Here is a 17,559-nt window from a genome sequence, read left to right as displayed (position 1 = left end):
AAGCCCTGCAGTTACTAGTAACTAACTAACTTAGTTATGTATATGATCACTCTGTTTTGTTTTGAAGAATTTGAGTTTTTCCCCATCATGTAACTGGCATTCTCGTGCAAGTTGTAGAGCACTTTAAAGTTGCAGTGTGGAACATAAGTGTTTTCATGCCATAACATGTATTGTGCGGAGGCCTGCAAGCACTAGTGAAATAGTTGCATTGGCAAATGGCTGAAGGTTGGTGCCTTTACCTCAGGAGTTACTAGGAAAAGTGAAAATTACCACTTGAAGGGGAGAGAGCAGACAGTTTCAATTAATTGTGTTGCGTTACTTGGTTCAGCATTATTATGATGTAGTCTTTTTATTCTCTACAACTGAATTTTGAATTTTGCCATGTTATCACAAGGTACGATATTGTAGCATACTGTTTCACAGTAACTTCAAACTTGCCTAACCCTATTCATGAGTTATTCTAAAAGGTACTTGCCTGTAGTGGCCTCCTTCGCTTGACCCTGCTGTTACTTACGCAATTGCAGGTCTAGCCCTGTACAAAGAAATACCTTGCACTTTTTTAACTTTACAGCTGTTCAGACATTGCTGATGAAAGGAAGGGGGTATGCATGGCTAAGGAAGAACCATGGTAAGCTTTTCCAGCAGCATTTGCCAGTTATATTGGCTTTAGCTGACTTGGAAGATGGTTCAGCAGAGAAACTTGGTGTTCCCTTTATGAAGGGGGCACATCTCCCTTGTGGTGATGTGAGTGCTTCCCATCTTGGTCAGTTTGCTAAACGTTCCCAGTATGTTCTGTGAAATGCCACTACTCATCTGAATTTCTTATCCTTCTCTGCTTGGTCCAGGAGACCTTACTCCAGCTTCTGCTGAAGATTCCTATATATCGCCATGCCAGTTAGCATTTCTGCTGTTGACTGTGCATGTCTTTTGGACATAGTGGATGAGTTGGTGCTTACACAATAAATTGCAACAAAACCGAAGGGTTTGAGTTACTACAAGGGTCCAGTGGCACCTTCTTGTATTGAGGAACCCGGATTCCTTGCTTCCGTTAACCATTAGCTCCTTAGCCTCTTTATCAGACCTTGATAGCCTTTATATTAGTACTGTCTCGTTTATTATCTCATACTCTTTTGTGCTTGCATTTGGGCAGACAATCTTAATTTTCTACTCTAGATTTGAAAATTTAAATTAATTTTGTCAATTTTTGCTCTCCTACATTAACAGTCAGAAGTCTTTTGTTAACAGAAGAACTTCGCGGCACTAATAAAAGGAAATTGTCTCTGGAGAGTTCAGTGGCTGATAATGTCTCTCATCAAATAGATATGGTATCTTGATGTTCTAGCATAGGACTACCCTGCTCACTTAACTGAGATTGATTTTTTTGTTTTTGACTTTCAGCTTTCCTAAGAAGGCATATTTTTCCATAATATGAATGATACAATTTGTATCATGCAACACATTTGTGTTGCTTATCTGCCATGTTAATGATAGGTGCAATATCCTCTTGTTTCATGACCAATTTCCATGCTAATGATAATAGAATTTGGTCACACAAGTAAAAAGGAAACACTTGGTCTTCTGCTTGATTCTCTTTTGAAATGGCGTTTTTTAATCTGATACATTATTCAATTGCTTCTATTTGAAGAGGAGCTAAATGCTCTCCTAGTTACTACTGAATTGTGTGATCCTTTCTCATGTAACAGTTTTCCTACCTGGTGGTTGGTACCATAGCTTCTACTAACAGTAGTGGAATGATAGGTATGGGGTTTTTTAGGTCTTAGTACCACAAAAGTTGAAGCGTGTAACTCTATGCCATGTACTGTGCACTTTTTAAACAGTTCACCCAGTTCTGACATTGGTGTGAATGAAACTGTGCTATGCAGAGCATGTGAGCTCTTTAAAGTTACAAACCTCTCAGTGGTTTAAGTAAACTATCCCAAACAATTATTTTGAACATGCACAGTCAAAGAGTGTCTTTTAATGGTTCTCTACACTATTTTAATTTTTGTTTTCTTTTTTGATGCTGATGCATGTAAATAAAAATGTTACAAGTTGCCCTCCTGGAATGCTAGGCAAGAACATCAGTTTGAAGTAACTTTCAGTGAATATGTTGCTCTCGAGTTTCCCAGTCTGTAGTGAGAGTTGAACTTGGCTGGTATGATGTCATTTGTCTGGCACCTTTGGTTTCTGCATGCATTGCAAATAACTTACAGGACTTAATCCTGATATTTTTCTATACAACTAGCTGTCCTCCAGCTGGATGTCTCTTTTCTTCACTGACATCTGACTTAGTCCGCTTAGTTTATTATCTTATGTTGCAGCTTCCTAATCTGACATAGGGCTCATTTGTTTTAGGTATTTTTTGTTAATGTATTGCTTTCTGTTGCCCACGGCTTGCCAGAGACAGAAAGAGGCTGCTATGCTATTCTATGGACAGGCTGACTGATTTGCAGTGCTCTGAATTATTGACTACTGAGGAAATTAGTTTGGGCAAAAGGGTAGATTTCTTTTAAAGATGTGAGTTAAACCAGTCTTGGCTGTAGCTTGGGCCCAGTATCCTCAAAAAGCCCATTTGTGTCCCTTGAACTACTTGAGAAATTTCTTCTACTTGCTGTTGCAAGCTAATTGTGTGAGCAATTCCTCTAGAGAAGGGGAAATGATGTTTCCTGAAAGGGAGGGAATGGGTACCATGTCCACAGAGATGCTGAACAGCTGAGATCTGTTGGCGGCCTGCCAGCCTTAGGGCTTGTGCAAAAAAGCTGTTGTTTTGCTGGAGGAACTGTGTCCCAGGAATGTCTTGCCTCCTCAGCCGACTCCTAATTCACCTTGCTGTGACCTGTCTTCCTGAGGCCGAGTGGATGTCAGGGTAATCTAATACTGGCATGCTTACTTGGGACACTTAAAGCTGATCTTCAAAAAGAAAAGGCTTCTCACCAGAGTGTTTGTGTCCTAGCTGTAACATGGCTGCTGCTGTGCAAACTCAGACTGGTTTCTGTGTGGATAAAGGCAGACTGGGAAAAAAGGAAAGACTAGGAAGGGCTGAATATTTACCGTTTGTATTTTTGTCTTCACATGAGTAAAATTACTTAGTGAAGAAACAATAACCCCTGAAAACTGAAAGCTTACTAATGGGTAACGAGGATGAAGAAATGGCAATATCATTATTAGTTTCTGCATGTATCGAACTACATTTCTTAAAAACCATGACAGATTAAAGAGGTGAAGTGTCCTTTAAACATCATGAAAATAGCAAATTTTCATACTGTTTTGGTGAGATTTAAGTTTTTAGGGAGTTCTGCTAATTTTTAGTAATTCTGCGGGATGCACTCAAAACTGTGGCTAAGCTTGTGCTGGATTAACAGTCTCCTAACCTTTCAGTTTTGAAAAAGATGTTTCTTGTGATGGCAGGCAGGCTTGTGATCGAGCTTAAGCTACCTTTGTGAAAGAGGTTTTAAACTTCAGCCTTTAGAAAACTTGCACTGTAGCTTGCTTTTCTGTGCTTTTGCTTCCTTTTTGTAACGTGAACTTCCTATGTGTTGTCTTTAAAGCCCTGCAAAGATAAGATGACGATTTGTTTTCCTCTGTATTTTTACAGTGAGCAGCAAAACATTGTAAGTGAAGCCTCTGGGCACCTCTGTATTTGCCCATAATGCAGTGCTACTGTCTGTAGCTGTTTAAGTAACATGGAAATAACATATTTTACAAATAAGGAGGTTATTTGCCTGCTGGCTTTTGAACAGGGGAGGAGGCTACCCTTTATTGGTACTCATAAGCCTTTTCTTGCAGTCAGGAGGCCTAGATTCCAAGTAGTATCTCAGCCCAAAGCAATCACCTAGACATTGAGGCTTGAAGTAACACACCAGCTGTAGCCAGGTTTGTTATAGTCCTGCACTGACAACTGATGAACTGGTGTTTCCCAGGGATGACTTCAAGGAGTGATACCAGTGAATGCTTCTTGCTGCTCATGTGCGAAGGTGTAGCTGCTGTTCACAATCCTAAATGCACCTATGAAACAAACTGGGAAGGATGGCTATGTCTTGTGGAAAGCTGAGTCATATGAATACTATATCCAAAGATGTAGTTTTGGGGAGATACTGCAAAATAGAATCATAGAATAGTTTGGGATGGAAGGGACCTTTAGAGGTCATCTAGTCCAACCCGCCTGCAGTGAGCAGGGACATCTTCAACTAGATCAGGTTGCTCAGAGCCCCGTCCAACCTCACCTGGAATGTTTCCAGGCATGGGGCATCCACCACCTCTCTGGGCAACCTGTTCCCGTGTTTCACCACCCTCATTGTAAAAAATGTCTTCCTTATATCTAGTCTAAATCTATGCTCTTTTAGTTTAAAGCCATTCCCCCTTGTCCTGTCGCAACAGGCCCTGCTAAAAAGTTTGCCCTCATCTTTTTTATAAGCCCCCTTTAAGTATTGAAAGGCTGCAAAAAGGTCTCCCTGAAGCCACCTCCTCTCCAGGCTGAATGACCCCAACTCTCTCAGCCTTTCTCCATAGGAGAGGTGTTCCATCCCCCTGATCATTTTTGTGGCCCTCTTCTGGACCCACTCCAACAGGTCCGTGTCTTTGTTATGCTGAGGGCTCCAGAGCTGGACACAGTACTCCAGGTGGGGTCTCACCAGAGCAGAGTAGAGGGGCAGAATCACCTCCCTCGACCTGCTGGCCACGCTTCTTTTGATGCAGCCCAGGATACGATTGGCCTTCTGGGCTGCGAGCGCACATTGCTGGCTCATGTCCAGCTTTTCATCCTCCAGTACCCCCAAGTCCTTCTCGGCAGGGCTGCTCTCAATCCCTTCATCCCCCAGCCTGTGTTGATACCGGGGCTTGCCCCGATCCAGGCGTAGGACCCTGCACTTGGCCTTGTTGAACCTCATGAGGTTCACACAGGCCCACTTCTCCAGCTTGTCCAGGTCCCTCTGGATGGCATCCTGTCCCTCTGGCATGTCAACCACACCACTCAGCTTGGTGTCATCTGCAAACTTGCTGAGGGTGCACTCGCTCCCGCTGTCTATGTCACTGATATTAAACAGTACTGGTCCTAATATGGACCCCTGAGCAACACCACTCATCACTGATCTCCATTTGGACATTGAGCCATTGACCACTACCTCTGGATGTGACCATCTAACCAATTCCTCACCCACCGGACAGTCCACCCATCAAATCCATACCTCTCCAGTTTCGAGAGAAGGATGTTGTGGGGGACCATGTCAAAGGCCTTACAGAGGTCCAGATAGACGACATCTGTAGCCCTTCCCTTGTCCACTGATGTAGTCAGTCCATCATAGAGGGCCACTAGGTTGGTCAGGCAGGACTTTCCCTTGGTGAAGCCATGCTGGCTGTCTCAAATCACCTCCCTGTCCTCCATGTGCCTTAGCATAGCTTCCAGGAGGATCTGTTCCATGATCTTCCCAGGCACAGATGTGAGACTGACTGGCCTGTAGTTCCCCGGGTCTTCCTTTTTTCCCTTTTTAAAAACGGGGGTTATACTTCCCCTTTTCCAGTCAATGGGAACTTCACTGGACTGCCATGACTTCTCAAATATGATGGATCCATCCATCATATTTGAGAAAATAAATACTGCAGTGATGTATTTTAGTATTACTGATTGTGGCACATAGAGTATCTGAAGCTCTGGAGACTAGACTGGGACCTTGTATTAGGCATTGTGCAAAAATAGTGGAGGCTGTTTGCTCTTAAGGAAGGCATTTTCTCAATGCTTGTCTGCCTCTACAGTTTTTTTAACAGCAGAACTGTGTTTGCAGAAAAGCTTATGGTTGTTTAAGTAAATGACAATAAACTAAATGTGATGCCACTATATATCCATGCTAGTGGGTTGCATAGATTAGTCTAAATGTCTGTCAATGTAGTTCTGTTGGCATAGTGCCTTGTAGCCTCCTCATACAAGAACTGTTGTCTAGAGCTGGCAGATGACAGTGTCCTGACAAACAGTAGTATCTCCTCAGTTTGAAGAAGAAGAATTCCAACTGCAAATGTTCTGATACTGAGTTGTATAAAAAGCGGGGGGAAGATTAAAGGATGAGACACGAAAAAGACTGATGAAAGGAGAATAGGAAAAATGGGACAAGGCAGATAGGAACACACTGGAGGGAGGCTCTGAAGTTGACAGCTGCTTGATACAGTCTATTTTAATTTCCAAAAAAATCTTTGAAGAATGTTATTCAAAGTCTTTGAGTAAACTGGGCCATAGCTGGAAAACATACAGTGCTTGCATGGGTTGTTTAAAAGCCAGGAAGCCGAGGGTGAGTAACTGCCCCTTGCAGTGACGAGAGAGGCAGATGCTGGACTTCCGCAGGCTTCTGTAATGAGATGAATGCCTTCAGCATGGTCATAAGTGATCTTGGAAGGGGGCTGAACAGTGAAAGGATCAAGGTTGCTGATGACAGGTAGTTGTTCAGAATGGTGAAAACAAGGGCCCACTGAGGAATTCAAGAACACAGAGACTGCTGGTGAAATGTCCTCTGCCACACTGTTGCCCAGTGTAGAAAAATCTGACTTAGTTATGATCTGAGCTGAATGTTGCAATTCAGAAACAGGATTTTAGTGCTTTGATACTTGAGTGATAACATCAGCTTACCTATGTGGTTTCAGGGAAGATGAGGACTAGTTTATGAAATAAAAATTTATCATGTGTTGTCAAATGCCTGCATGTTTTTTCTGAATGTGATTGAAAGCTAGAAGAGTTTCTGGGGGAATTCTTCCAATGTCATTGTTTTTTTCCTAGGCATCTGCTAATGGCCACTGTTGGAGGTGGGATGGATACTTCTTAAAGTTTTTAGGTGTGACTTGGTCATAGCCAATCTTATGTCCTCATTTAGAAAAAAAATGTTTAAGTGAACTGTAGAAGTTGGTCTCTTTCAGCAAACCTTTATCTAAGGTGTTTCAGCTGCTGTTTCATCTAGCCCCCACTGGCTTGGTGAGACCACAGGGTTTGTGTTGTCACTGGTCACACCTTTGTTGAAAGAACTAGCTCTAGTTTTATGGGAAGTGAAGCTGTATTTGATGGGGAGAATGGAGAGAAGAGAACATGTTGGTCTCTGCAAGGAGCAATGATAGTTTGTGAATGTGATCACTGTCACAGTTGCATAAAAATGCGTGAAAGGCAGGTGAACTGTGCATCTCATGTTCTTTTGCACAGTGATACTACCAATCTACTTGAAAAGGTCCTGCATGAAGAACAAGTTAAGAGGGAATGTGTAAGGAAAACGTTGTATATTTTGCATGGATAAAATCTTTTGCAAATCAGAAATAATGCTAATTGTTATGTCATTCAAGAAAAACGGAGAGATTTAAATGTGAGTTGTAATTGTAGTATGTTTTCAGTTTCTATAGGTCTTCAGTCCATGCTGTCTTTTGAGAATGGTATCCAAAGGAGACTATTTGGAATTGTTATATAGGCAGCCTGAATCCATGTATAAACCAGAAGTCACAAGACAGGCAAACGTGATCTGAATTTCGAGAAACTTAAAATGAGTCAAAAATGTTACTGGAACACCTTGATTTCTGACTGAATTTTTAGATGTCCTTTGGTTTACAGTAGTGCTGCCATTGTATTTGATAGCAAATACTGTATTATTTTTCTGAAATAGACTGACAAGTAGTTGGTTCCCTAGTTTTTCTGCATACTAGGGAATTGAACCTTTTTTGGTTACATGCAGTCTCCTAAATACTTCATTGGCACTGTAAAGTTGTGGTCCTAAATGAAGACATCAGATACTTCCTTCCCATGTAATTGTTAGGAAGTAGCTATGACACCAGAAAAATATATTTTGATTATATCTATGCTGAATGTAGGTGTTAAATTCTGAAGTTTAGATTCTAACATGTCTCTTCATATTGACTGTTAATGTTCTGATCTTATTGGGATTGTGCTCTTGTGTTACACACTTTGGACAGATCAAATGCAATTTTCATTTTTTCTGGAACACACACTTCCAACACTTTGACTAAAATTCTCATTGGAACACATTATAAGGAGTTGAACTTCCCAAAAGAAACTTGAATTTGTTTAGCTTACTGGACAGCAGCTAAAATGGCGACTCTAAGCAGTGGTTTCCATGCTTCCTGGACCAGTGGATTATTCTTGGTATCTGGTGTCTCCTGCACCATTGGACCTAAGATGGCAGTAATGGGACAGTGTTTTCTTGTGTGTAGTATTCTCTCTGACTTCAAGCTACCTGAAATACCTTTTTGCAGACTAGACTCCTAAGTACTGTTTTGCTGGAAAATGTTATTCATCTTGTAATACATTTGATAACATAGGTGCTTCATGGTATGCAAGATTTGCAATAGTCTCAGCATATAATATTTCTAGTTACTGTGTCTGGAATGTGTTTATGATGATACTGAGATACTTAAAAAAAATTCTCATCGTTCAGGACATGGAAATTAGTCATGTTAAATAGCTTGGCACTTGGCATCAAATTTTCTTAAAATGTTGCAATTCTCTGGGTATTCTGAGGAACTACTTGGGTTGGTTTTGTAAAGTTGGGATTAAAAGTAAATCTACAAAAATTGCGTCTCTAGTATTGAAAGAAACTGATTTAGCTATAAGTATCCTCTGTCTGCAATTACATGCTGGAAATGAGTAAACAGTTACCAAAAGGGTTCAGCAGCCTTTTTGCTTCAGTTTTTCTCAGGTTATATTTTGATTTTATACTTAGACAGGACTAGTTTTCAATCTATGATAGTAGTACAGTCCTATGATATAAAATGCAACGTGGCATTTTGCTGGTGCTTAAATTTATGTAACATCTATTGGTTCTAAACCAGAACAAAGTTTTTCAGTATTTCTGTATGCTTTAGAGTGAGAACTCAAAGAGTACATGGGAGAAATGCCACTCTTCAGACTATAATATGTATTTATCCTGTTTCTTAAAGCTGATGTGATTTGTGTTTCTTTCCTTTTTAGTATTATGGCACTTGCCTGTAGACCTTGTAAGTGAAGTCTAATGCTGCTGTTCTTACATTTTTGGTTTTTTCCTCTAGGGTTTGAAATCTAGGAGAATGGCAGACATAGACAAGTAAGTAAAATCTGTAGGTTACTGAGGCTCTGACTGTGTCCTATGCTGTACTTCAGATGGCTGTGCTCTCCAGATACTTGATAGACAGGGTCCGGGTAGTGATCTTGGCTCTGTGGCAAGATGTGAGGTTTATAGCATGTGGGAGAAAAGCTTGAGTTGCTCATGCCAAATGGGTTTGAGATCTTAATTGTAAGTAAATCTAAAACTGGGACAAGGCATCAGTCAACTTACTATGTTAGTTGGAATTCTGGAGGGGAAAAACTAATAGTAGTGCCCATTACTATTGTTTCACTGTGTGTAGTTTTTTCTATACTTCGAATGCTCATATTTTGTGCCATTCAAAGTATAGTTTAGGTGAACCTACCCTCAGTTCTCAAGGCCTGCACATCTTAACAAAGAGGATGTGTAGAGCAGAAGGAGGCTTTGACCTGTTGATATGAACAGGAGCTGAAGGAATTCTCTTGTAAAAAGGAATCTTCAAAATTCTGGAAAGCTGCTAGTTCTTTAAACTGTTCTGAGATTGTTAAATGTGAAACTTGGAATCTATGTAGACAAATTTGGCTTTGTTTGGCTATTAAGACTTCTAGTTTGTCATAGATCAAAACTGATGCAACAGTTTGCTTCCACCCATATGATCTCTAACTTGAGCTCTTTAAGCTCATTATAATATTTTATAAAATTAACTTCTTGATCCTGTTATTGAATATTCCTAATAGCAAAGAACAGTCTGAACTTGATCAACAGGATATGGAAGATGTTGAAGAAGTAGAAGAAGAAGAAACTGGTGAAGATGCCAACAGCAAAGGTAACATCGAAAACAAGGGTTTCTAAGCAGCTGCATACGTGCTTTCTGAATAATGTGTTAAAAGGATTTTACTGCTTAAAATAATGGGAAATGGTAAAACATAGCTACTGATGCACAACTGTATTTAAATTCTGAAGCAAGGGCTTTTTTTTCCAGTTATATAATTTTTTTTTTTCGTTGTCTGCAGTCACTCATTTTAGTCATGGTTAGTACCAGTTCAGGCAGTGCTGGCCACCTGTAAGGATGTATAATTGGAAAAGAAAGAATTATTGTGGGTATGTGACTAGATTATTTCAAAACTATAACAACAGTTAAAAGCTTTTAAAATGTGAAGCTTTGGGTAGAAAAAAATCAGGTGCATATGTCTTTTTTTTTTTGATCAGTTGCTTAGTAATTTGCTGCTGAGTTATTTGATTGTGAACAGAACAAAAATCATGCATAGTGTTACCACTCTTAAAATCAACAAATCCTTCTTTTTTTCCCCTCAACAAAAAAACCTGAACACATATCAGAATACTTGTTTTGTCTGTGCTGAACAGTCTTACTTATGCTTTGTAGTTAAAGATTGGGGGCACAGATAGAATCTGAAGAGCAAGTAGCCAAAAGAAATGACTAATAATTTCTGTGATAAAATGATTTGGACTGCTGATAGTGCCACATTATGTGATTGCTTGAACAGAATAATTACACTAAAGAAAAGTAGGGTAATTTTACTCAAGATGGTGTTAGAGGCTTTGCTATATCTATTGAAAAAAGTGTTTTCAAAACTGGATTGCAAAATTCTGGGGAACACACACTGGTCAGCTGAAGAACAGCTTACAATAATTAAATGGTAAGTATTCAGGTGTCTATTTTTATGTGATAATATATAATCTCTTAATGTCTATTTTTAGTGATGAATCCCAGCTATTGTAGATGAGGCTCTGAGGGGAAATTATACTACAGGAATCTTGGAGGGAAATTGGATTTTATAAATCGGAAACATGTTTCAGTAGTAGGGAAACTTGACACAGTGTTAAGCAGTTCTTTTGCATCTGTAATTATTGCTTGTCTAGTTTTCTAGTATTTTTTTCATGCACTATTTTTTCTTAAGTTTTACTGATTTACTTTTTTTTTTAATCTAGATAATTCCATTTTTAGATATGTCCACTTCTGTGGACACTAAGTAAAGCACTCATGCTTTTAGGAAAAAACTTTGAAGAAATAGTGTTCGTGGATCCAAGAACTTGCAAAACAGAATATGTGGTCAGATTTCAGTTTGAGGGGATGTGGCTGTTGGCATTAGCATACCATGTGTATGATGTGTATATTGATTTGGTATTAAAGAATAACTGGCAACATAAATGGCGCAATTGGGTAGGTTTTCAAGTGTATAGGAAAGACTAATGAATAGTAAGACCAGAGAAAACTAGATACCTTGGCAGGAGGAGTAGTGTTGACTAATGTGAGGTAGTACCTTTAAGAAGTAATTACAGCTTCTACTGCTAAAATATAAACTGATTGCAATCATTATGGAGAAACAAGAATGCTTTTTTGGATATCACTTGCAATAAAACTTTTCAGCATGTAATTTCAGTGCTAGGACATAAAAGTGGAAGAGAATATTCACGTGGTTACTGTAGTGAAGGGCATAGAAATGGAAAATGGTATGCTATTTCCAAAAGCTTTGTGTATCAGGAAGGATTCAAAAGCTTCACTCTAATTTGAAGGTGTCAGAAGAATGCTATATAAACCTAATATCTTATAAGGAATGCAAAATACTTGTTTGCCTTTCTGTAGATGTTGAGGATAGGGGAAAGAAGGCAAAACAGCATGGTAAAAATTGATCATAAATTCTTATTAAAAAATATGAAGTTGTGAAATTCATTTCTGCAGGTTCAGGCACAGATTTTGAGCAGAAGTAAAAGAGTTGATGTCAGTATGGATAATGAGAACACTTAGGCTAGGAATTTGTGTGGTTTTTTAAACTTACTTCTACCTTATGGTTTGAAACAGGTTTCCCATTTGGACAAAGTGCTTTCTAAAGATGATGTAGATGATAGACTTCAAGGACCTAGTACAGATATTCTGTAGTCAATAATGTGTCAGCCTGTTCTAATGAATAAATTACTCTTTTGCAGGACAAATTAAGTAAACATAGATTTGTAAAGCAGTTTTAAATCCAAGTCTGAAACTGTCTTGTCTCTTTCCATTTACCTAAAATAGAATGAAAATCCCTATTCCAGTTTTTATTCCCTTCTTAAAGTAAAAGCACAAATTCTTCTACCTTTCCTTTCCTTAATGAATTCAAAATAAAAGCAGACAAGGTAAAACTGATGCTTTTAGGGGCATCATATAAAACCTTCCCTTCTTACAAAAAAACTCAGTTTGCTGAATAGTGGCTGTTTTAATCCAGGTGCTGCTTCCGTGTTCAGAATAGGATGGATTTGATCCACGTCTCCAAAATGGAGAGAGGTGTTTGAAATACTTCTTTGCCTATGTTTCTTTTTACAAGTGTATATATAGTAAACTTACTGCTCTTTTGTAGTATTTAAGTAACTTTTCTTTCAAGATTAGTCCAAAAGATGCACTTTGCACTTACGTGCAATTTCTTTTTTAATTTAGCTCGGCAGTTGACTGTGCAGATGATGCAAAATCCTCAGATTCTTGCAGCCCTTCAGGAAAGACTTGATGGTCTGGTAGGAACATCTACAGGATATATAGAAAGGTACAGTATTTGTTCAGTATGAGCGGAGTGGTATAAGTGGTTCTTTTGCTTTCTGAACATAATGTCTGTAGGATTAATAGTCATAAACCACTGTGCTGCCCAGATAGCAGGAAAACTAATATAGTCTGTCTGTAGTGCATCTCAGAATTGAAGAGGTTTTATTCGGGCTTTTATGAAGAAAAGAATGCTAAAATATTTACAGTGGCTGACCCTGTCCCTTGCAGTTATGCTATGGCGTACTTTTAAAAGATACTTTCCTGCTACCTGGAATGTCTTTTGTAGCTTTGCCTTAATGATGAAACATCAGTTATCTTAAGTATGGACAAATACTTGGAGATCTAGTGTCTCTCGTATAGACGTTTTTTGGTTAGAGTGTAACCAGGAGCTAATAAAATTAGGAATGTTGTATCAGTACTTCACGTGGTCTCCTTAGGTATCAAAACTTGCAACAATCTCTTGCTAAAATCTTCTTTACTTGATCTGCATTAACAGATAGAATTTTCTGGCTCTCCTGTAATTTCTGATTGTGTACAAACATTTAATCTCATCCAAAGGAATTGTAAAGCATACAACTGTCTTGCTGTGATAGGGTCCTACATTGCTATTGACTTGAACTGGGGCAGCTACTGAGTAACAGGTGTGGCTGCTGCTGCTACTCCTACCCATATCACTTTCCTGTTATAGATGATAGCGTGGAAGAAAATCCCATTTAACTAACAGCCTTCCCTGGCAAATACTGGCCCAGGAAAGAACATGGAGTCAAAGGGTACCCAGGTTCTTTCTCTTCTAGATGCTGTACACTACAGGCTTTCTATACCCAACATTTTTCTTCTGTATTTCAACAGATGTTAATTAACCTCTACTAATCTTTCAGGTCCTTGATCTAAGAAGTGAACAAAAGTGGTAACATTGATTTACATGGCATTCTTCTAGTGAGCTGCTCTCTAAGATACTGTACCATTTCTTCATCAATTCCAAGTACAGTAGTGCATTCTATCACAAAAGCATTGCAACTCTGCCATTGTTACCAAATGCTTACCCAACTTGCAGTACAAAAATAGCTGGAAAATGTGTTTAACTTGTCTGCACTTTCTCAACATATGCATGCTGACTTAACCATGCTTTACAGGTGCCTTTTACATGTCTTCCCAAGTACTATTTTGAGCTTATTTATCTACAGAGTCTAGACACTGAGATGGCACAGAAGTCAGCAGGAGTCTGGGATCCTAAAAGCCTGTTATGTGGGCTGTAAAGGAACTAGATGCATAAGCTGGTAGGAAACAAGGCAGGTTCCAGGAAAACATCTGTCTGCTGAGGCTTAGAATCTGCATTGTATGACAGCTATCCAATAACTTACCTCTTCACCCGTGCCTGGCCACAATTTTTTTAATGAAACTTACTTTCATAGGGTAGAATTTCACTCAGCTGCTTGGAGGAAGTTGTATTCTTTGTGTAATTACAACATTTGCTAGTGGCTTGTATTCAGAGCAACAGGTTTTACTTGCTGCTGTTGTACTTGTGCAGTCCAGTTCATACTTCTTGGTCTGCTTCTCCATTTTGGATTTACTCTGTAAAAGCTGTCTCTTTCATGAAACTACCTTTTTTTTTTAAAAAAGTACAGAGTTTATAAAGGTAGCGGATGTACAAATTGTGAAATTTGAACTAGTTGGCATGGACTGTAACAAAATGTAGCTTTGACACATGCAAAAGATTCTAGATTCTTTAATAAAGGGGTAAAAATCTTTACTCTGACATACCAGAGTTGGACATGCTGCATGTGTGGCACTACCTCTTAGAAATTTCAGTGTTTTTATATGCAATTGCTAGGACCAGTACTCTTAGTCTAAATACATGCACATGGCATTAAGTGGGTGATTGTTGTATGACTTATCTGTGCAGTCGTATTAATTTTCTTCCGTAACATTTTTTCCTGAACTAACTGAACTTGCTACTTAAGTTGCTGTTAGCTCTGATACTGTACTTGAAGATAAAATTACAGCAAATTACTAACTTCTGGAAAAATGTCAGAGTAACAAGAATGTTATCAACCCTTTATGAACATACCTGTCTAAATTTAAGCTTTTTTGGTAGTTCGTGTAGCAGATGTACTTTTGCCCAAATTGGAAGGTTAAGGGATATCTTGATTTCTTGGTGGTCTGCATATTATCTTAGTAACCAGAAATAGTATATTCATGTTGAGCATAAAGCTGTCAGGGGGAAGGGTTCTGCATTTTAAAGTGAACAAGGATGTTGAAACATGTGCCTGTCCTATCTAATAGAGGTAAGATAGCTTTAATTAATGTGAACTTTCAGTGTTTAACTAAGCTAACATATTCTTGGTTACTTCCTCTAACCTGGAGCTGGTCCTAACAATTAAAAGCAGTTGTTTACTACTGTGTTCTAAATGCGGCCCAACTGCTTAAATAAAATACATATGGGAAGCTAACACAGTAATCTTCTGCAGCCATATGCTGGGGTTTGGCCCACCTCACAGGCAGTGGAGGTTGTCAGCAATCTGCCCCATAAATCTCACCAGTAGCCTTGATGTAGGTAACTTTCTGTCCTAACAGTAAGTCTATGTTAGCATATTTTACTAAAGTGAAACTAGTATTAAGGAGTTGTAGCTGGCAAGTATGTATAATGAGGATTGCATTAATTGCTTTCCTTTTATACATGTATAATACAGTGGCTCATTTAGCAGAACAGTTCTGGCTCATTTTGGGAGTGACAGTTAATATGTTAGAAGACAGTAGTACCAGCTGCTTTCCTGAGTGAAACAAAAATGTGAATTTTGAAGATTGACTTCCTTAGCGAAGTAATAATTCAATTGTCTTCATAAAACCAAGACAAGTTAGTGATTAGACCTTTCTTAATTCTGCTCAATCGTATTAATTTACTATGCTGCTCATTGATAATGTAAAACCTGTTTTTAGTATGACGTTTTATTGTACAAGTTTGTCTCATGATTGATCCAGGTGTTTGGAATACTCTGGTTTTAATTCAGGTTAAGCCTCAGTTTAAGAGCCTGTGCTAACAGTTTCAATCTGCATGGTGCAGTGGGTCATAGTTTTGATTTGTTCAGCTTTCTAAAGCTTAAAGTGGAGAGTAAAATCTGTTTTGATGCAAGTTGGTTAAGGGGGGCTGGTTAAGGAGAGGTCAACATGTGCTTAGCATGCAGTGCTGGTAACAGTTTTGTCATTGAATTTTTCAGCTTGCCTAAAGTTGTTAAAAGACGTGTGAATGCTCTCAAGAACCTTCAAGTTCAGTGTGCACAGATAGAAGCAAAGTTCTATGAGGAAGTTCACGAGCTGGAAAGAAAGTATGCTGCTCTCTATCAGCCCTTATTTGACAAGGTATTTTAATGCTAATCTGATTTGTTCTTAAAAGCTTTAGCTAAAACACAAGGTAATATAAACTGAAAGCTTATGCATGTTCTGAATTATTTTGGTCTCCTATGTGCCCATTTAATTCAATTGACACCATTTTACCATCATGTGAATATCAACTAAGATTAAGGGGGAGAAAGGTTCAGTCTGTTCCATGGTTACCAAATTCACTTCAATATACCAGGCCTCATCTTGTTAATTGGGCAGATGTCAGATGATAAGGTAACCTTTCTGGAACTTTGGTGCTTATTTTAATGTGTTCAAAAGGTCATAACTGCTGAGTTGCCTTCTAGGGCCAAAAGAAGAAGTTTTGATAAACAGTTAATGTTTTAGTAATTGTGTAACTTCAGGATTAGGAATTTATTGGTTAGGGCATTGCTGGTTGCAATGACTAGGAAATGTGAAAATATTCTTTGTTTAATCTTCCAGCGAAGTGAAATCATCAATGCAATTTATGAACCTACAGAGGAAGAATGTGAATGGAAAGCAGATGTTGAAGAAGAAATTTCAGTGAGTATCATAATCGGTTCTCATCAATATCTCAAGCTTTAGCATGAAACAAGATTCAATACAGTAACTAAAGTTAAAAAAAATTTGGGTGCATAATGATTGCTTGCTTATAACAATAATAATAATTCATAATGATTGCTTAAAACATGCATGTGAAATTTAATCTGTACTGGTATCAACATAAAACTGTTAATGAACCTTGTGGGCACTCTTTTAAAATTAAGAAAAACTAACATTTTTATTCTATCAAGGAGGAAATGAAAGAGAAAGCCAAGCTTGAAGAGGAAAAAAAGGACGAAGAAAAAGAAGACCCTAAAGGAATTCCTGAGTTTTGGCTGACAGTATTCAAGAACGTGGACTTGCTCAGTGATATGGTTCAGGTAGGTGATGATCCAGGCTTGTTTGAGATGATCCAGTTGTGTTAGTACTTAATCCAAGTCTCTTTTTAAGAAAGGAGTAGAAACAGTACATTACTTGATGTGTCTGTTGAAAAGCGAAAATGGAACAATACTTGGATGTCATCTCTGGTACTTTATTCAACTGAGAGCACAGAGCAGTCTGAAATACCTTCTTACTGTATTGTTATTTGTTGAACTTTAGTTTACCTTACTAATACACTTTCTGTGTTTATAGGAGTATGTGTATGAGATATTGCTAAAAACTGCTTGGTGTTAGCATGGATTTAGGTTGTGTACTGCAGTGGAAACTCTGTACGGCCATTGTTGCCATCTGCTGGTTATGTTCATGAAGACACTTCAGTGCTGTAACAAGGTTCTTGTAAAACTCATTCTAAATATGGCTATTTATCTCTGCAGGGTCTTAAATCTGTGTGCAATTTAATGTTACAAAAATGGAATAAACTGTTTTCTTTACAGGAACATGATGAACCTATCCTGAAACACTTAAAAGACATAAAAGTGAAATTTTCAGAAGTTGGACAGCCTATGGTTAGTTTAACCTATTAAACAAGATTACTTTTGTGTTAAGATTTATTTGTATATTAGTAGCATAGTCTGTGATAGCCTTTTGTCTTACAGCAATCACAAGCTGCTTCTTGTCCTCTAAAAAACAGTACAAGGACTAGTACTAGTCTTG

General features: G+C 38.5%; 1 protein-coding gene across 4 annotated transcripts in view; it reads left to right on the top strand.

The window, feature by feature from the left end:
* The window catches only part of NAP1L1 (nucleosome assembly protein 1 like 1), a 35,489-nt gene that overhangs the window by 7,810 nt on the left and 10,120 nt on the right, over window positions 1-17,559 (top strand). For 3 of the 4 annotated variants that reach the window (XM_076333233.1, XM_076333216.1, XM_076333224.1), the window contains exons 2-8: window positions 9,022-9,056; window positions 9,773-9,861; window positions 12,466-12,568; window positions 15,780-15,921; window positions 16,384-16,464; window positions 16,716-16,844; window positions 17,340-17,411. In XM_076333233.1, the coding sequence (XP_076189348.1) occupies window positions 9,040-9,056; window positions 9,773-9,861; window positions 12,466-12,568; window positions 15,780-15,921; window positions 16,384-16,464; window positions 16,716-16,844; window positions 17,340-17,411 (633 nt within the window). In that variant the 5' untranslated portion in view covers window positions 9,022-9,039. The remainder of the gene's footprint in view (window positions 1-9,021; window positions 9,057-9,772; window positions 9,862-12,465; window positions 12,569-15,779; window positions 15,922-16,383; window positions 16,465-16,715; window positions 16,845-17,339; window positions 17,412-17,559) is intronic. The other variant, XM_076333241.1, reaches the window with a different exon arrangement.

Source organism: Aptenodytes patagonicus, chromosome 1 (assembly GCF_965638725.1).
Source record: "Aptenodytes patagonicus chromosome 1, bAptPat1.pri.cur, whole genome shotgun sequence".
Classification (NCBI taxonomy): Eukaryota; Metazoa; Chordata; class Aves; order Sphenisciformes; family Spheniscidae; genus Aptenodytes; species Aptenodytes patagonicus.
The sequence above is the reverse complement of the archived record's forward strand: the minus strand, read 5'-3'. Positions and strand labels throughout refer to the sequence as shown.